Source organism: Pteropus vampyrus, unplaced genomic scaffold (assembly GCF_000151845.1).
Source record: "Pteropus vampyrus isolate Shadow unplaced genomic scaffold, Pvam_2.0 Scaffold337, whole genome shotgun sequence".
Taxonomy (NCBI): domain Eukaryota; kingdom Metazoa; phylum Chordata; class Mammalia; order Chiroptera; family Pteropodidae; genus Pteropus; species Pteropus vampyrus.
The window spans coordinates 1,660,638-1,676,953 of record NW_011889118.1 but is presented as its reverse complement, the minus strand read 5'-3'; the positions used below and the strand labels follow the sequence as shown (position 1 = coordinate 1,676,953).

Below are 16,316 nucleotides of genomic sequence, written 5' to 3'. Positions count from 1 at the left end.
AGGAGATTTATCCTCATGACCTTGAGTTAAGCAAAGTTAAGTCTCCTTAGATATGACACTGAAATCATAAGCAACTAATTCAGAACACTTTAGGCACTGAGCAAGTCACTAGTTTGCAACCTCTGAGGGTAAGTTTAAACCTCTCATTATCCATGCCTGTGTCTGTAGTAACAATGCTCATTTGCCTTAGAGTAGTGAATGAGCAACCAATTTAAGGTTCTTTGGACAGGAAACAAATATCATTAAAGATTAGAGGGGTCTTCCACACTGATTCTGAAAGCAATAATACTCACGCCCTCTAGCAGCGGAACAGGAGGACTACATGCTCCCATCAGGGTCTGCCGCAGGAACTCATCCCAATCAGACACCTTATCTCTGATGCCTAGATGAGGGAATAAAATGAGTGGTTACTCATAATGTAAATAAGCCACAGAACACAGAGAAACTAAACTAAGCAGACTAGAGAGAAATTAAATCAATGAGAATGGCTTAGAAGTGCATTTGTTGTTTTTGTATCTTAAGAGTCTAACATATTGCTTTCTTGAGAGAGTACAACAAAAATCTCTATAGAGAGAGCTACTTCCTGGTTAGTTTAATAAGAGTCATATGGAAAACAAAGAGAACAGGCCCAACTCTTTGTTACTATAATTTATCCAAAAGGTACCTACTTTCTTTTTTATTATGAGAACTTTCACATACATAAGTAAAAGTAAAGAAAATAGTATAATGAATCTTCATGTACTTGAGCTTCAACAAATGGCACTTCATGGTCCATGTTCAAATTTCTCCAGAGGTCTCACAAATGGTTTTTTCAATTTTTCAATTTGTTCAGTCCAATCAGGATCCAAATGAGATACAAATATTGCAAATGGTTGATATATCACTTAAATCTCTTTTAATTTGTTTGTTCCTTTATTGCCCCTCATCTCCCACTCTTTCTCTTTTTCTTGCAGTGTATTTGTTGAAAGACTCAGCCTATATATAGTTTTTCTGAGCCTAGTTTTACTGGTTGTCTTTCAAACGTAACCAGTTGTTTTCACTAACCTCTATATTTTCAATAAGTCAGTATTTAGAGTCAGAGAATTGATCAAATTCAGATTTGACACTTTTCGGGGAAGGGAAGCAAGAATACTCTGTAAGTGGAGTTGCATCTTTCTACCAAGAGGTATATTCAGTCTGGTCGTCTTTCTTTTTGTGATGTTAGCAGCTTTTAATGGTCATTGCATAGATACATCCATTCATTAAGGGCTAAAAATGGTAGTTTTCTATCATTTCTTCTTTGTTTACTAACCAAAATACTTACATAAAGAAAAAAATTTCTCTTCTTCAACAATTTGATTACCCTAAGGTATAGTTCATAAAAAGACAGGATATATTCTTAACTCTCTTTATTCTTTCCCTTTACCTACTAACCTTCAAAATTATCAGCTGATTCCCTAGCATCCTTCAAAAGCAACCAATGAGAATGTTGTTCAAAAATTTCACTATGGAATTATAGACTAAATCACATATATGTTACAGGCCATTACAGGTCTTATCCTGTTGATGCTCAAATTGTCCTTTCTTTAACCAGAGGGAGTCTCTTCAGGTTGGCTCCTCAGTCCTTTTGGCATGATCCTAGGAAATAGTCACTGATATCTTTATTTTTGGTATAAAATGATATTTCAGGATCATCTTATACATTTCTGCCATAGTCTAGGAATCAGCTATGTCTCTAAGGAGCCCTAATGTGTTTTGGTGAAAAGGTATTTAGAGACCATAATTAGTGTGATGAGGGTGCTCATTGCTACCGAGTTTGTGTTTCTAGTCCTTTTCAGTATCTAGAACTAAGAAATATCTTCTTTTTAAGATAAATCACATCAGGAGTTCATACTGATACTTCCAATACAAGTTCATGAAGATGGCGTTTTAACTTTATCCATCTGAGCTGTTTCCTTTCTCTCATACTGAAAATCTTAGTTTTCAATTACACATTTAATTATTAATTTGCTTTATCCCAGCAGTCCCCAACCTTTTTGGCACCAGGGACCAGGGCTCCTATGAGATTTTAATGCTTGATGATCTGAGGTGGAGCTGAGATGGTGATACTAGTGCTGGGGAGTGGTTGCAAATACAGAGGAAGCTTCGCTTGCTTGCCCACCACTGACCTCCCACTGTGCGAGCTAGTTCCTAACAGGCCACAGACCAGTACCAGTCCACGGCCCAGTGGCTGGGGACTCTTGCTTTAATTTATCCCACAATACACAATAATTATTCCAAAATAACATCAACACTACCATCAACAATGATTACTAAAAACATCTTACTTTTTTTTCGCAATTTTTTTTTCTGTCATTATGGTTTATCACTATTGGGGATGTACATTTATATTACTATATTAAAAAGTCACTGAAATGGTTCTTCTCTGAGTAGTTATTTCACAAACTATATTCATAGTTATATTTCTTTGATTATGCTTTTCTAAGAAATGCTTTTAAATTTTTCATTTTGTTTTATAATTATATAAAATATTTACACTGTTCAAAATTTAAATCTACAAAATATGGTACATTCGGAAAATCTAGCTTCTATTCTTGTTTCATTCAACCTATTCCCTTTTTTCTCCATAGGTAAATTTGATTTATTTTTTTAAAGCACCACTATTCTGTACAACTGAAACTACTATAAAAGATTTTCAAAAATTTAATTAAAAAAATTTATAGGTCCCAGATCACTTGTGGGTGAGAGGAGAGAGGACAATAAAATAAAAAAGAAAGAATTAATCTGGTCCAATGTACTTAAAGATAATCAGACTTACAAGCTTAAACTCAGAGAGCCTCATGGTCTTATAGGATGCTAAGTAACTGATGCTCCCTGTATCATAAAAATTTAAGGCTTTATGGAGCACAGAAAATAATTTTTTTAAATAGGGAAATGTGCAGTATTCCTTATGAATGTTTTCCTTCAAAATGCTAACTCAAAAAAGTTAGAAAAACATATGTGTGTGGGAGAAAAACCTATGTGTGTGGGAGAAAAACCTATGTGTGGGGGTGACTGAAAACCTCAACATTGTGGATAGCCCAGATTTCCCCACAGCAATAGCATACTATGTCTTGAAAGGAAGTACTGTATTACCTTCTGGGGCTTCAAGGGTCTTCTTATTCTGTTCACACCACCCAATGGGGTAGAGGTCAGCCTTCCTGATGTCGCACCAGAAGTCTGCTCTCCGGTCTTCCCCATAGCCATCGTAGCGGAGGAGGAGCAACTGCTCACAGGTGGTAATGATGGTGGCAACCCAATAGGTTTCAGGATCTGTTTTTACAACCACCTCCAGTTTCATCCCAGGAGCAAATCCATTTTGCAAACGTGTGTCCACCTGAACAGAGAAATGTTATTAACCACCAGATAATACACAAATAAGTATTTCTTTGGCCGACATTCTTTTTGAATAATAATTAATAGCAGCAAATTTAGTGTTCAAATCTTGACTTCTAAATAAATAAGAAGGGCTCCATGAAAAAAAACTGATCCCAATTCTGGGTTAGGGAAAACACAGTAAGAGCCTGGCATATCTCATGATACCAAAAAGTAAGGAAATGCTCCAAAAATGATGCAGATATTTGGAAAGGACATGAGAGTCAACTAGAACTATGTCCTAATGGTCACATGTGAGACGATTTGAGCAATAAAATAATGAGAGTAATGGATTATAACTTACAGATTTAAGTAGACAGCCATGAATCCATGCTGTTAAAAATAACAGAGAAAGTACAGATCTTCCTTCGAGAAGATCAATTATTAAATAGAGAAAAATGATGGAAAAAGAAAATCATCTTTAGACAAACACCACAGAAACAGACATTGCAGGCAAGAATCATGGGTCAATACTAAAATGACTATGATGGCTATGATATTTGCATAATCTCAAAGGTTCTCCCTGCAAGATTCTTATGAATCGCAAAGGGAAAAATAGTAACATTACAATGAAGAAATCTGGCAGAAACCACTCTAACTGATCAAAGTTAACACCACCAGTCTGAAAATATCAATATCATATACCCTCAATATCATACAAGAAAAGCACAAAATCATTTTATTACACTTTCACCAAATCTGCATCAAATCGAGCTAATTATGACAAACACCAAACCCAAACTTGAATATTCTACAAAATAACTCATAAGTAACATGCTGTTCAAAACTGTCAAGGCCATGAAAGGTAAAGAATGAGGGACTGTCATACATAGGGAGAGACTATAGAGACCTGACCACTCAATGCAATGTGGCAATTACAACCACTGGAAAGTGAGGGGGAACCTGGAAAGGAGAGAGCCAGAGAGAAAGTCCTGAATTCTGGGTAAAAACTTCCCTCCCTTCTAATCACTATCCTGTTGTATTCCTAAAAGGTCATCACAATCCTGAATTATAGCACCACGGTTTAATACAGCCTGCGTCTTCACTCTCTGTTAGAATTATGCAGTATTAATGTTTTTCTGTGTGGAGTTTCTCTTGCCCAACATTGCTTATGAGATTCATAAATGCTGTTGCATGTAACAATAGTTTCTTTTCACTGCTGTATAGTATTATGTTATACAAACATGCCACAATTTATCTTTTCTAATGCTAACAACAGTAGGAAATTTGGATAGTTCCGTTTTAGAAAACTATAAATAATACTGCTATGATTATAGGAATAGTTTTTTATGTCTCTTGGTGCATACATACATGGATTTCTATAACAGACAGTCAAACTGTTTTCCGAAGTGGATGCACCAATTTACTCTCCCAGCAGTAAAAATTCTTTTGCTCCAACATTCTAACCATCATTTTGCATTTTCTTCATTTTCATTTTAACCATTTGGAAGGTGTATGTCTCATTATGATGTTAATTTGCATTTTCTGATTAATGAAGTCTAGAATCTTCATATTTATTAGCTATTTAGATTTCTTCTTTTGAGAAATGCCTAAATTTCTTGCTAATTTTTTACTGAGTCTATATTTTGAGTATTAGGTCTTTGTCAAGTTATTTGTGCTACAAATATTTTCTCACTTTTTTGATGGTGGTATTTGAGGAATGGAAGTTCATAATTTTAATATGTCTTATTTACCAATGTTTCTCCTTTTAAAAGTTAGTGGTCTTTCTACATTTTTAAGCAAAATTTTCATATTCCTAGAGGTCATAAAGATATTGTACTATATTATTTCCTAGAAGCCTTTCATATTTAGAACTAATATCCACCTTGAATTGATCTCTGTGTATGGTACTGAGTAGGGGTCAGGTTTTATCTACTTGAAAATGCACATACAATTGACCCACCACCTTACCTCACCACTGTAAATTGCCACTTTTGTTATAAATCAAGTGTTCCTACAAAAGTGAATCTCTTTCTGATTTGTTTGTCCTTAGATTAGCACTACACTGCCTTAATGGTCTGAAGTTTCTTTGCAAATTTTTGCCACATTCATTCCTAGCCATTTGATGTTTTTCATATTATTGTAAATCACATCTTTCAGTTTCCATTTTTGTTTGTTACTGGTATATAGGAATGTAATAAATTTTTTATGCTACCTTGCATCTAATAATCTTGCTGAAATTATTAACATATCTGCAAACTATTTTATTCATCTGCAAACAATGACATTTTTTCCTTTCTTCTTAATCTTTATACGTTTTGTTTTTCTTACCCAACTGCATTGGCTAGAACCTCTAAAAAATATCAAACAGAAGTCATGTTAGCCAGCATCTTTGTCCTGCTCAACATTAAAAAGAAAGCATGCATACTACAATTAATAAAATTTCCTACAGCTTTTTTACAGATATACTTTATCAAGTTAAGTAAAGTCCCATCCATAGTTTGCTAAGAGTTTTACCATGGTGGGTGTGCAATTTTATAAATAATTTTTCTTTACATATTGAGATGATAATATGATTTTTCTCTTTTATTCTGCTACTATGGTGAATTATGCTGATTTATTTTTAAATGTTAAACCCCCTTCTATTCCTGAAAAAATCAACTTGTTATTAATGTATTAGCCTTTCTAAATATAGCTACATTCAGTTTGCTATTATTTTGTATACAGAGATATATGCATCAGTCTTTATGAGTGACACTACATTCTATAATTTTTCTTTCCTAAAATAGTCATATTAGCTTTGATATCAAGATTATGCTGATCTCTAAATAAATTGGTACACTACAATCAATAATGGATAGAATAACCAGACAAAAAAGGAAACAGAGGACTTGAACAAGTCTAAAAACCAAATAGACCTATCAGGCATTAACAGAACACTCCACCTGACAGCAGAATACATATTCTTCTCAAGTGCACATGGATCATTCTCTAGGACAGAACATAATGTTAGGCCAAAAAACAAGTCTCAAATTTTAAAAAGACTGAAATCATACAAAGTATCTTTTCTCATTATACCAGAATAAACCTGGAACACAGTAACTGAAGGAAAACTAGGACATTCACAAATGTGTGGAGATTAAGCATACGCTTAACCAAGATACATTCCAAAACTCCCACTGGACGCCTGAAACCGCTGGTAGTACCAAACCTGTATATACTATGTTTTTTCATATACATACAAAACCTATAATAAAGTTTAATTATTAAATTAGATACAATATGAGATTAACGATAATAATAAAAAAGTTATATCAATATACTATATAAAAGTTATGTGAGTGTGGCATTATTAAAATAAGGGTTACTTGAACACAAGCACTGTAATACCACAATAGTCAATCCGATAACCAAGACAGCCACTAAGTGAATAACAGGCAGGAAGTGCATACAGTTGGACAAAGAGATGATTCATGTCTCTGGTGGAATGGAGTAGGATGCTGCAGGACAGCACGAGATTTCATCATGTTATTCAGAACAACATGCAATTTAAAACATTGTTTGTTTCTAGAATTTTCAATTTAATGTTTTCAGACTACAGCTGATGGCAGGTAACTAAAACTGTGGAAAGTGAAACCACAGATAAAGCGGAACTGATGTTGGTCAAGGAAGAAATCACAAGGGCAATTAGAAAATACCTTGAGACAAATAACAAAAATACAGCATTATCAAAATTTATAAGAAGCAGTGAAAGTAGTGCTGAGAGGAAAATTTATAGCTATAAATGACTATATTAAGAAGAAAGAAATACCTCAAATGGAAAAAGAGGACAACACGCAAGAACAGATGGATAATATAAGCAGAAAAATAGAAACTCTAAGAAAGAATCCAAAGGAAATGCTAAAAACCAGCAATACTGTAACAGAAATTAAGAATACCTTTGATGGGCTCATCAAGAGACTGGGCTCAGCCAAAGAAAGATTCAGTGAGCTAGAAAAAATGTCTATAGGAACCTACAAAACTGAAAAGGAATAAAAAAGGTAAAACAGTATCAAAGAACTGTGAGGCAATTACAAAAGGTGTAACATGTGTAACGGAAATACTAGAAGAAGAGAAAAAGGAAAGGAAGAAATATTTGAAGCAATAATGACTCAGATTTCCCAAAACCAATGATAGATACCAAACCACAGATCCAAGAAGCCCAGAGAACAAAAAAGATAAAAACCAAAAAAATCTACATCCAGGAATATCATAGTCAAACTGCGGGAAAATAAAGACAGAAAAAAATCTTGAAAGACAGAGAAAAAAATAACACTCTACATATAGAGAAGCAAGCAAAGATAAAAATTAAATCAGACTTCTCTTCAGTAACCACGCAAGCATGAAGAGAGTGGAATAAAATATTTAAATTACTGAAAGAAAAAAGCTACCAAACTCGAATGCTACATCCAGCGAAATCAAACTTTCTCAGACAAATAAAAATTGATGGATTTTTGTGACCAGTATACCTGCCTTGAAAGAAATGTTAAAATAAATTCTTCATTTCTGAATGAAGGAAATGATATAGGTCAGAAACTCAGAAGTAAAGAAAGGAAGAGTGTAAGAAAAGGAATAAATGAAGATAAAATCTTTAATTTTTCTTAATTCAACTACTAGACAAGTTTGTTCAAATTAATAATAGCAACAAAATATTTGGTAATTATATAGTTTATGCAAAAGTAAAACAAATGATAGCAATGTTGTAAGGGATGGGAGGGAATACTCTTTTATAAGGTACTGGCATTATCCACGAAGTGGTACAGTGTTACTTGAAAGAGGACTTGGATTAGTTGTAAATATATATTGCAATCACTAAAAAAAGAGTTTTAAAAAGTATAACTGACCCTTGAATAACACATGTTTGAACTGTGTGGGGCCACTTATATGAAGATTTTTTTTTTCAATAAATACTGTAAATGTATTTTCTCTTACAATTTTCTTAACATTTTCTTTAGCTTTATTGTAAGAATATGGTATACAATACAAATAACATAAAAAATATGTTAATAAACTGTTATCAGTAAGGCTGCTGGTCAACAGCAGGTTATTATTAGTTAAGTTTTTAGGAAGACAAAAGTTATATGTAGACTTTCGCCTGTGCAGAGGGTCAGTGCCTCTAATCCCTGCATTGTTCAAGGGTCAACTGTGAAATGATACGCTAAGAGCATTGTGTTAAGTGAAATAAACCAGATATAAAAGGGAAAATATTGTATTGTTCCGCTTATGTAAAACAGATAACTTCATAAAGACAAAGTATAATAGTGGTTACCGGGGCCTAGGGAAAGGAGAAAATGAGGAATTATTGTTTAATGTTCAAAGGGTTTCTGTTTATGATGAAAAAGCTCTGGAGATGGAGTAGTGGTAGTTGTATGACACTGACGAAGTATTTAATGCCACTGAACTGTACACTTAAAATAGTTAAAACAGTAAGTTTTATACACATTTTAACACAATGATTATATTTTTTAATTTAGTGGTTGCTGGTGTTTATGTATCTTTAATTAACTGTGGTCTACTTTACAAATAATATAATACCACTTGATGTGTTGCATAAAGATCTTACAACCATATGCTCCCAAATCTTCCCTCCACATCTTTTGTGCTATTGCAGTTATATACTGCATAATAAATAAACACACAATGTATTGCTACCATTTGTTTATTAAAAATAAGAAAAACATGAACTTTTTATTTACTTACATTTGTCATTTACATTGTTCTTTATTTCTTTGTATAGATCTAAGTTTCTGCCTTATAACAAATTCTTTCTGCTTTAAAAACATCCTTTAACTTTTTTTTGCAGGTAATGAATTCTCTCAATTTTGTTTTCCTGAAAAGTCTTTATTTCCCCTTCACTTTTGGGGTAAGTTTTTGCTGGGCACAGAATACTGGTCTACAGGTTTCTTTCTTTCAGCACTTTAAAGATCTTACTCCATTGTCTTCTGGTTCAGATAGATAGTTTCTGAAAAGAATTTTGCTGTAATTCTCATACTTGTTCCTCTATATGTAATGCGCCTTTTTTCTCTGGCTGCCTTCAAGATTTTTCTCTTTCTTTCTAGTTTTCAGTAGTTTAAATACAATGTGCCTGGATGCGTTTTTGTTGTTTATCCTGTTTCGCATTCCCTGAACTTCAATCTATGGTGCGGTATCTTTCCTCTGAAAAATTCTCTGCCATTATCTCTTCAAATATTTTTCTCACTTTCCTTTCTCTTTTTGAGATTCTAGTTACACATACACTATGCTTTTTTACACTGTCCACAGCTGTTTGATGTCTGGTTTGGTTTTTTCCTCACTCTTTTTTCTCTCTGCATTTCACTCTGAGCAATTTCTGTTGACCTATCTATAAGTCTACTGATTCTTTCCTCATATGTTGTCAAGTCTACTGATGGGCATGTCAAAGGCAGTCATAATTTCTGTTACCATGTTTTTCATTTACTATGATTCCCATTTGATTCTTTCTAACAGTTTACATCTCTCTGAAATTCCTTTTGTGTTCATGCATGTTGTCCATCTATTCTGCTAGCACCTTAAACATATTGATAATGGTTATTTAAAATTCTCTTGAGAATTCTAACATCTGGGTCACATAAGTCTGGTTCTGTTGACTGTTTTGTCTCTTGACAGCTTGCTGTTTTTTTCTTGCTTCTCTATATGGCCCATAATTTTTGTCCGAAAGCCAGATACCCTATGTAGAACAGTTGAGACTGAGACAAATATCATTCAGGCCTGGAAATGGGCATATTTCTTCTTATACCTTAAGTCTGAGGGAGAAGGTTAAGTCAATCTAATTAGGAGTGGAGGTGGGTTTGGGTTTTGTCATTGCTATGGTAATTCACAGTACACCACAGGCTTCCACTTCCACCAGTATTTTCAAGTATTTTAGGCTTTTATTTCTTCTATTTTAGCTCTAGGCTGCAAAGGATCTTCACCCATACCCTGGGGGTTAATAAGGCTTGCAATCCTTCCCCTAGAAGCTTGAAGTTTTTGTTCTAGAAGACACAGGTAAAGACTAGTGCCTTTCCCATAGTGGGTGCTGTTCTGTCCACCAGACATGTACCATGAGGAAGGCCTTTTCGCTATCTTAGACCTGTACCCCTTGCAAATGTAGTTTATTTCTAATTCCTACTTCAGCCTTGTCTTCCCTCTCTCCTTTATTCTAAACTGTGTCCTATAAAACTCTAGCCAGTGGCTTGCACATCCATCTCTACTGTTCTGGAGATCTGAGTTATGTCAGCTTTGCCTGCAACCTGCTAGCACAGGCATCCCTTCTCAGCATTTTCCTATACCCATGCTTGATTTTCAGTATATTTGGCAGCCTTTCACCATCATATACTGATTTGGGTTTACAAATATTTCCTACATTTGACAGTGAGAGAATATGCATTTATTTTTCATTTTCCTTGTTGCTTTATTATTCAAAGAGAAGGTGGAATCTGTTTCTTTAACATTTTTTAGACCAGAATTTTGACCAGGGAATTTGTCCTGCATTTGCATTTTAGTATAAATGAATAAGCTTGTGTAAATACGTATCAGTTTAATAATAACATTAAAAACAAGAATTCAAAGGTATCACTAATAGACTTTCCATGTTAAAACAATACTGAAAACAATTACAAAAGATTAACCAATGTGACACAAAATAAAATCCTTACCTAAAATAGGTAATTCTCACCACTTCAACTCTTTAAGACAAAAGGAACAAAGAAATAATCAAATAGGACACCTACTATGACTGAGTTTTTACATGAGGACTAAATGAAAACAGCAGCACTCCTTAGCTTTTAAAAACACCTAAAAGAATACAGTCCAACTTCACAAATTCATAAATAATACGGAGTGAGCATTAGTGTCTTTGCAAATCCTAGAACAAAGGAACTATGCCTTATTGAAATGTCCTATAGTTTGAACTGTGTTCCCTCAAAATTCATATGTTCAAATCCTAACTCTCAATGTGACTATATCTGCAGATAGAACCTTTGTAACGGTAGTAAAGGTTAGTTGAGGCCATTAGAGTGGAGCCCTGATCCAATTGGATTCGTGTCCCTATAAGAAGAGGACACAGCAAGAAGACAGCCATCTGCAAACCAGGAAAAGAGCCCTCACCAGAAATTGACCATGCTGACACCCTGATCTCAGACTTCTAGTCTCTGGAACTGTGAGAAAATAATTTCTGTTGTTTAAGCCACCCAGTCTATATTATTTTGTTATGGTCTCCTGAGCAAACTAAGACAAACATGAAATAAATAGTTTTAGAATGAATAATTTTGAGTTTTTTAAGAAAGAGTAAAGGATGAACAGGTTAAAAAACTAAGTCTAAATATAAATTAGTTTTAAAATTTGGAGTATTTTCTTACATTCTAAAGGCATTACATAGGGAAAATATGCTGTCCATTGATAAAGCATAAAACTGGGCTGTTAAGGCATAGAACTATGCTGCACAGGCCACTAAAAGAGCAACTGTATTATATTACTTATATTTATGCTCAATGTGCTAGAAAACAAATAATGTTACTGAAATGACTTTCAATGAGCAAACCATCAATCATAAAATGCTATAAAGTATAAGAAAATAAATCATTTTCTTTATTAGGTTTTTAGACAAAAATAAAAGAATATTCATAATCAGTCAAAAAGACAATTCTTACATTAGTGGCAGAAAATACACAAAACCAAAAATAATTTTAAGAGTATGTCAAGTTTACTTAATGAGGGTAGCAGGTGGAGGGAAAAGGAAAAAGCACTCAAATTCTTACAATTTCCTCCACTTAAAATAACTCTGAATTCTCTAAACTCTGTAATGACAGTACAATGAGTCAAAGGAAACAAATATAAATAATAAAGCAAATACAGTTACTGCTTACATGTTTAAAAGATCCATAGGGAACTGCTGTGGACCCTGTCTCTTCTAGATAATCTTCCCAGCTTAATTCCACTTCTTCCACACCAGATCCAGCATCTGGAATTAAAAACAAAACAAAACAAAAACTGGTGAACCCCAATTAAAGAAAACTCAAGGTTCCAAAACTTAAACGTAATAATAAACCTAACTTAGATTTTACTTCACAACAAGTTAATTGGTTTTATGGTAAGTTCCCTTAATGCAGCATCAATTGTCAATAAATCTCAACAGCACAGAAATACAACATTCTATCTCCCGTTGGGATCCATTTAGGATTCACTCAAATGAATTATATAAAGCTCGTGAAAGTGCGGCTACTACAATCACTTTGGATTGTATTTAGTATCTAATGCCAAATATTTGAGATACTTAACAGGCATTTCAAACTTGAATTTTCAATCTGTTTCTTCCTTAGTACTCTCTAACTGAGTAAAAGATACCACTAGTTGATATGTTGGCTAACTCTAAAATATCCTTGCTTTCCTCCCTTTCTTTCACATCATATGTCCAAACCACCAGAAAATTCTCTAGGTACCACCTTTAAAAACATATCCCAAATCTAATCACATTCCCACCATTTCTATTGATATGTCTCTAGTCCAAGCCTAACCATAACATTGTTCACCTTTTAATCACATTTATAATAAAATCTAAAATCTCTGGGAGACTGCAAGGTATTACATGATCTGAACCATTGACTACCTACCTTGCCCCTTGTTTGCTCACTGCATTCAACTGACACTGAGTTTCTTCCCATTTTTATCTAATCATGCTCTTTCCTCAAAGCCTCTGCATTTGCGAATTCCTCAGCTCAAAGACTCATTCTCTAGTGTCATTCACAGCTTCACTGCATTCAAGACTCTACTCAAATGTCATCTTTCCAGAAAGGCCTTCTATCAGTAGATGGGTTCTGCTTTCATTGCCTTCAAGGCATTCATTCCTACTTGACAGTACACCATAAGATTTTTTTAATCTTCCCTGTTAGATAATAAACTCTATGAAGGCAGGAACTTTGTTTTTGTCACTCTTACATTTCTGTCACAGCAGAGACTCAATAAATTTTTGTTGAGTGAGCAAAGACTCAGACACTCCATAATCTAATAATCACAACAACACCTGGCACTAGCAAATTCACATTAAACAGTTGCTGAATGAGTACACAGTAGGAGAGCTGTGCTTCACACAAACACAAAGAAGCAAATACAAGGATGCTAACCACAGCACTGCTTGTAATAGTGACAAAAGCAATCAGTAGAAGAGAGAAATTATGGCAATCCTACCAAAGCAGTTGAAATGAATGAATTAATGTTGACTTAGACAAATCTCAAAAATAAAAACAAAAAAACCACATCAAGTAAAAATGGCAGGAGCAGAATGAAAAGCACAAGAAAATACAATTTAGGCTTCAAACCAAAATTCTGCAGTATGTTTATACATGCCTATTAATAAGAGTATAAAAACAAAGATGGGAAGAATATACATCAATTTCAACAGTGCTACCTTTGGGGAAAGAAGAAAACAAGATTAGAAGGGAAGTACAAAAGAGGCTTAAACTGTATTATATTGTATTTTAAAAATGGAAACAAGGCATGAAAACATGTTCAACATCATGTAGGCAATGTAAATCAAAACTACAATGAGATACCACCTCACACTCACAGGATGGCTATGATCAAAAAAGCAGAAAATAAATGTTGGCAAAAATGTGAGAAATTAAAATCTTTGTGTACTTTTGTCTAGGAATGTAAAATGGTACAGCTACTGTGGAAAACTATATGGTGGTTCCTCAAACAATTAAAAATACCATTACCACATGACCCACCAATTCCACTTCTGGGTATTACCCAAAAGAACTGAAAACAGAGACTCAAACAGATATTTGTACACAAAGGTTCATAGCAGCAATATTCAGAATAGCCAATAGGTGGAAGCAACCCAAGTATTCACTGATAAATGAAATAACAAAATGGAATATTATTCAGCCTTTAAAAAGAAAGGAAATTCTGGTACATAATACAACATGGATGAACCTTGAGGGCATTATGCTAAGTGAACTAAGCCACCCACAAAAGGACAATACTGTATGATTCCACTTATATGAGGTAGCTAGAGTAGTCTAATTCATAGAGACAGAAAAAAGAATGGTGATTTCCAAGAACTGTGGGGAGAGGGGAATGAGGTGTTAGTGTTTAATGGGTAAAGAGCTTACGTTTGGGAAGATAAAAAATGTTCTGGAAATGGACTGTGGTGATGGTTGCACGATATGAATGTACTTAATACCACAAAATAGTACATTTAAAAAAATTAAAATGGTAAGATTTGTATAAAGGATATTTTACCAAAACAAAAAAGTAGAAACAAATATTTGGCAGTGTTAATATTTATTAATTCTTCACAGTAGGTATGTGTTTTTCTATTGTTTCCCATTTGTTTTTATGTATTTGAAATTTTCATTAGAAATACAACAAAGTCTACACTGGGAACATTCTAGAAGTATGGGCCAGGAGAAAGTCAATTTCCATTATTAAAACATAACGGGGCTAGAGAATCATGGTCCTTAGCAAGGATCCTAGTCCCAGAAATAACATGTTAATTTAACAATAAAAAATAAACAACAACAAAAATAATGAATTAAGGGATTAAAAGCCATCATATATTAAAAGTTGCTTAAAAAAAAAAAACAAAACCTGAGAAGAAACGAGATTAATGACCTGACAGAAAAAATAAGCAAAAAATATAGGAAAAGAGAATTGATCTAAAAGAACCGCAAATGGTCCTTAAACATATGGAAAGATGTGCAAATTTACTCATTTTAAGAGGAATACAAACTGAAACTACACTGAGATATCAGATTGGAAAAATTTGCAAAGTTTGACAACATACACTATGGTGAGGCTGTAGTTAAGCAGGTAAAACATAATGACACATCCTGGTGAAAGAAAAGTTGGCAATATCTAGCAAAATTACATATTTACCTTTTGATCCAGCAATCCCACTTCTAGGAATTTATCCCAAAGATATGCTGGCAAAAATACAAAAAGACACATGTACAAAGCTATTCATTGCAGCACTACTTGTAATACCAAGAATGGAAACAACCCAATGTCCATCAATAAGGAACTAACTGAATAATCTATGCTTTATACATCTAGCACTATACAGTTGTAAAAAGGAATAAGAACAATTTCCATATACTGATGTGGGATAATCTCCAGTATATATTAAGTGAAACTGCAAACTACAGAGCAGTTTTTATTGTATCTCTACTTTTTAATGTAAGATGAGAGGTAGGAATATAAATACATATGAACATACACATGTTTATATTTTTTTAACGAACAGTAGAAGAATAAAAATAGTAAAACTAGCTAGTATATGGAGAAGAATAAAAAGGATAAATAGTGTCACGTTGACAGTGGAAATGTTATATAATTGTGACTTTATAACTATGTAAGTACTTTATACAATTTAGAAACATTTATATCAAAAGAAAAAATTCTGAAAGTTAAAAATGATCTGAAACAAATATGCCTGTTGGTAGCAAAACCAGAAGGAAAACAGGATTCCTATAAATAATATTAAAATATAGTATTTTGACTGCAAACCCCCGTGGAATATAAAGACAAAAAAAAAAAAAACATAAATAACCTTAAGCTACACAATGTTATCTTATTGATATTTGGGATTTTGTTATTGTTATTTTCAAAAATTATAGAAATATTATAGAGTAAAACCAAGTAATAATATTATCATAATGAAACAACACATTTCCAAAAAAAAGGCAAGAGCATAAAAATCAAACAAATAAAAACTGCAATTTTAAATTAAAATTTTAAGTATCAGAAGCAGCCAAATGATTTTCTTTTCTCTTCAAAAAGATGCATTTTTCTAGCTATGTCTATGGGATAAGGCCTAAAAGAACTGACAACCTAGTATCAATGAGCACCCTGTCACCAGATTATGGTCTCTAAATATCATATCCACTAAAGAAAGAAGGAAGGAAAGAAGGAAAGAAGGAAAGAAGGAAGGGAGGGAGGGAGGGAGG

The 16,316-nt window shown here is 33.5% G+C and overlaps 1 protein-coding gene across 12 annotated transcripts in view; it reads right to left on the bottom strand.

Moving 5' to 3' along the window:
* SFMBT1 (Scm like with four mbt domains 1) overlaps positions 1–16,316 on the bottom strand; it is a 100,989-nt gene that overhangs the window by 34,699 nt on the left and 49,974 nt on the right. For 10 of the 12 annotated variants that reach the window (XM_023522273.1, XM_023522275.1, XM_023522276.1 and 7 more), the window contains 3 exons: positions 12,234–12,328; positions 3,115–3,355; positions 294–382 (listed from right to left, as the gene is read on the bottom strand). In XM_023522273.1, coding sequence (XP_023378041.1) covers positions 294–382; positions 3,115–3,355; positions 12,234–12,328 — 425 coding nt within the window. Of the gene's footprint in view, positions 1–293; positions 383–3,114; positions 3,356–12,233; positions 12,329–15,246; positions 15,294–16,316 lie in introns of all 12 variants that reach the window. The other 2 variants (XM_023522282.1, XM_023522281.1) reach the window with 1 other exon arrangement.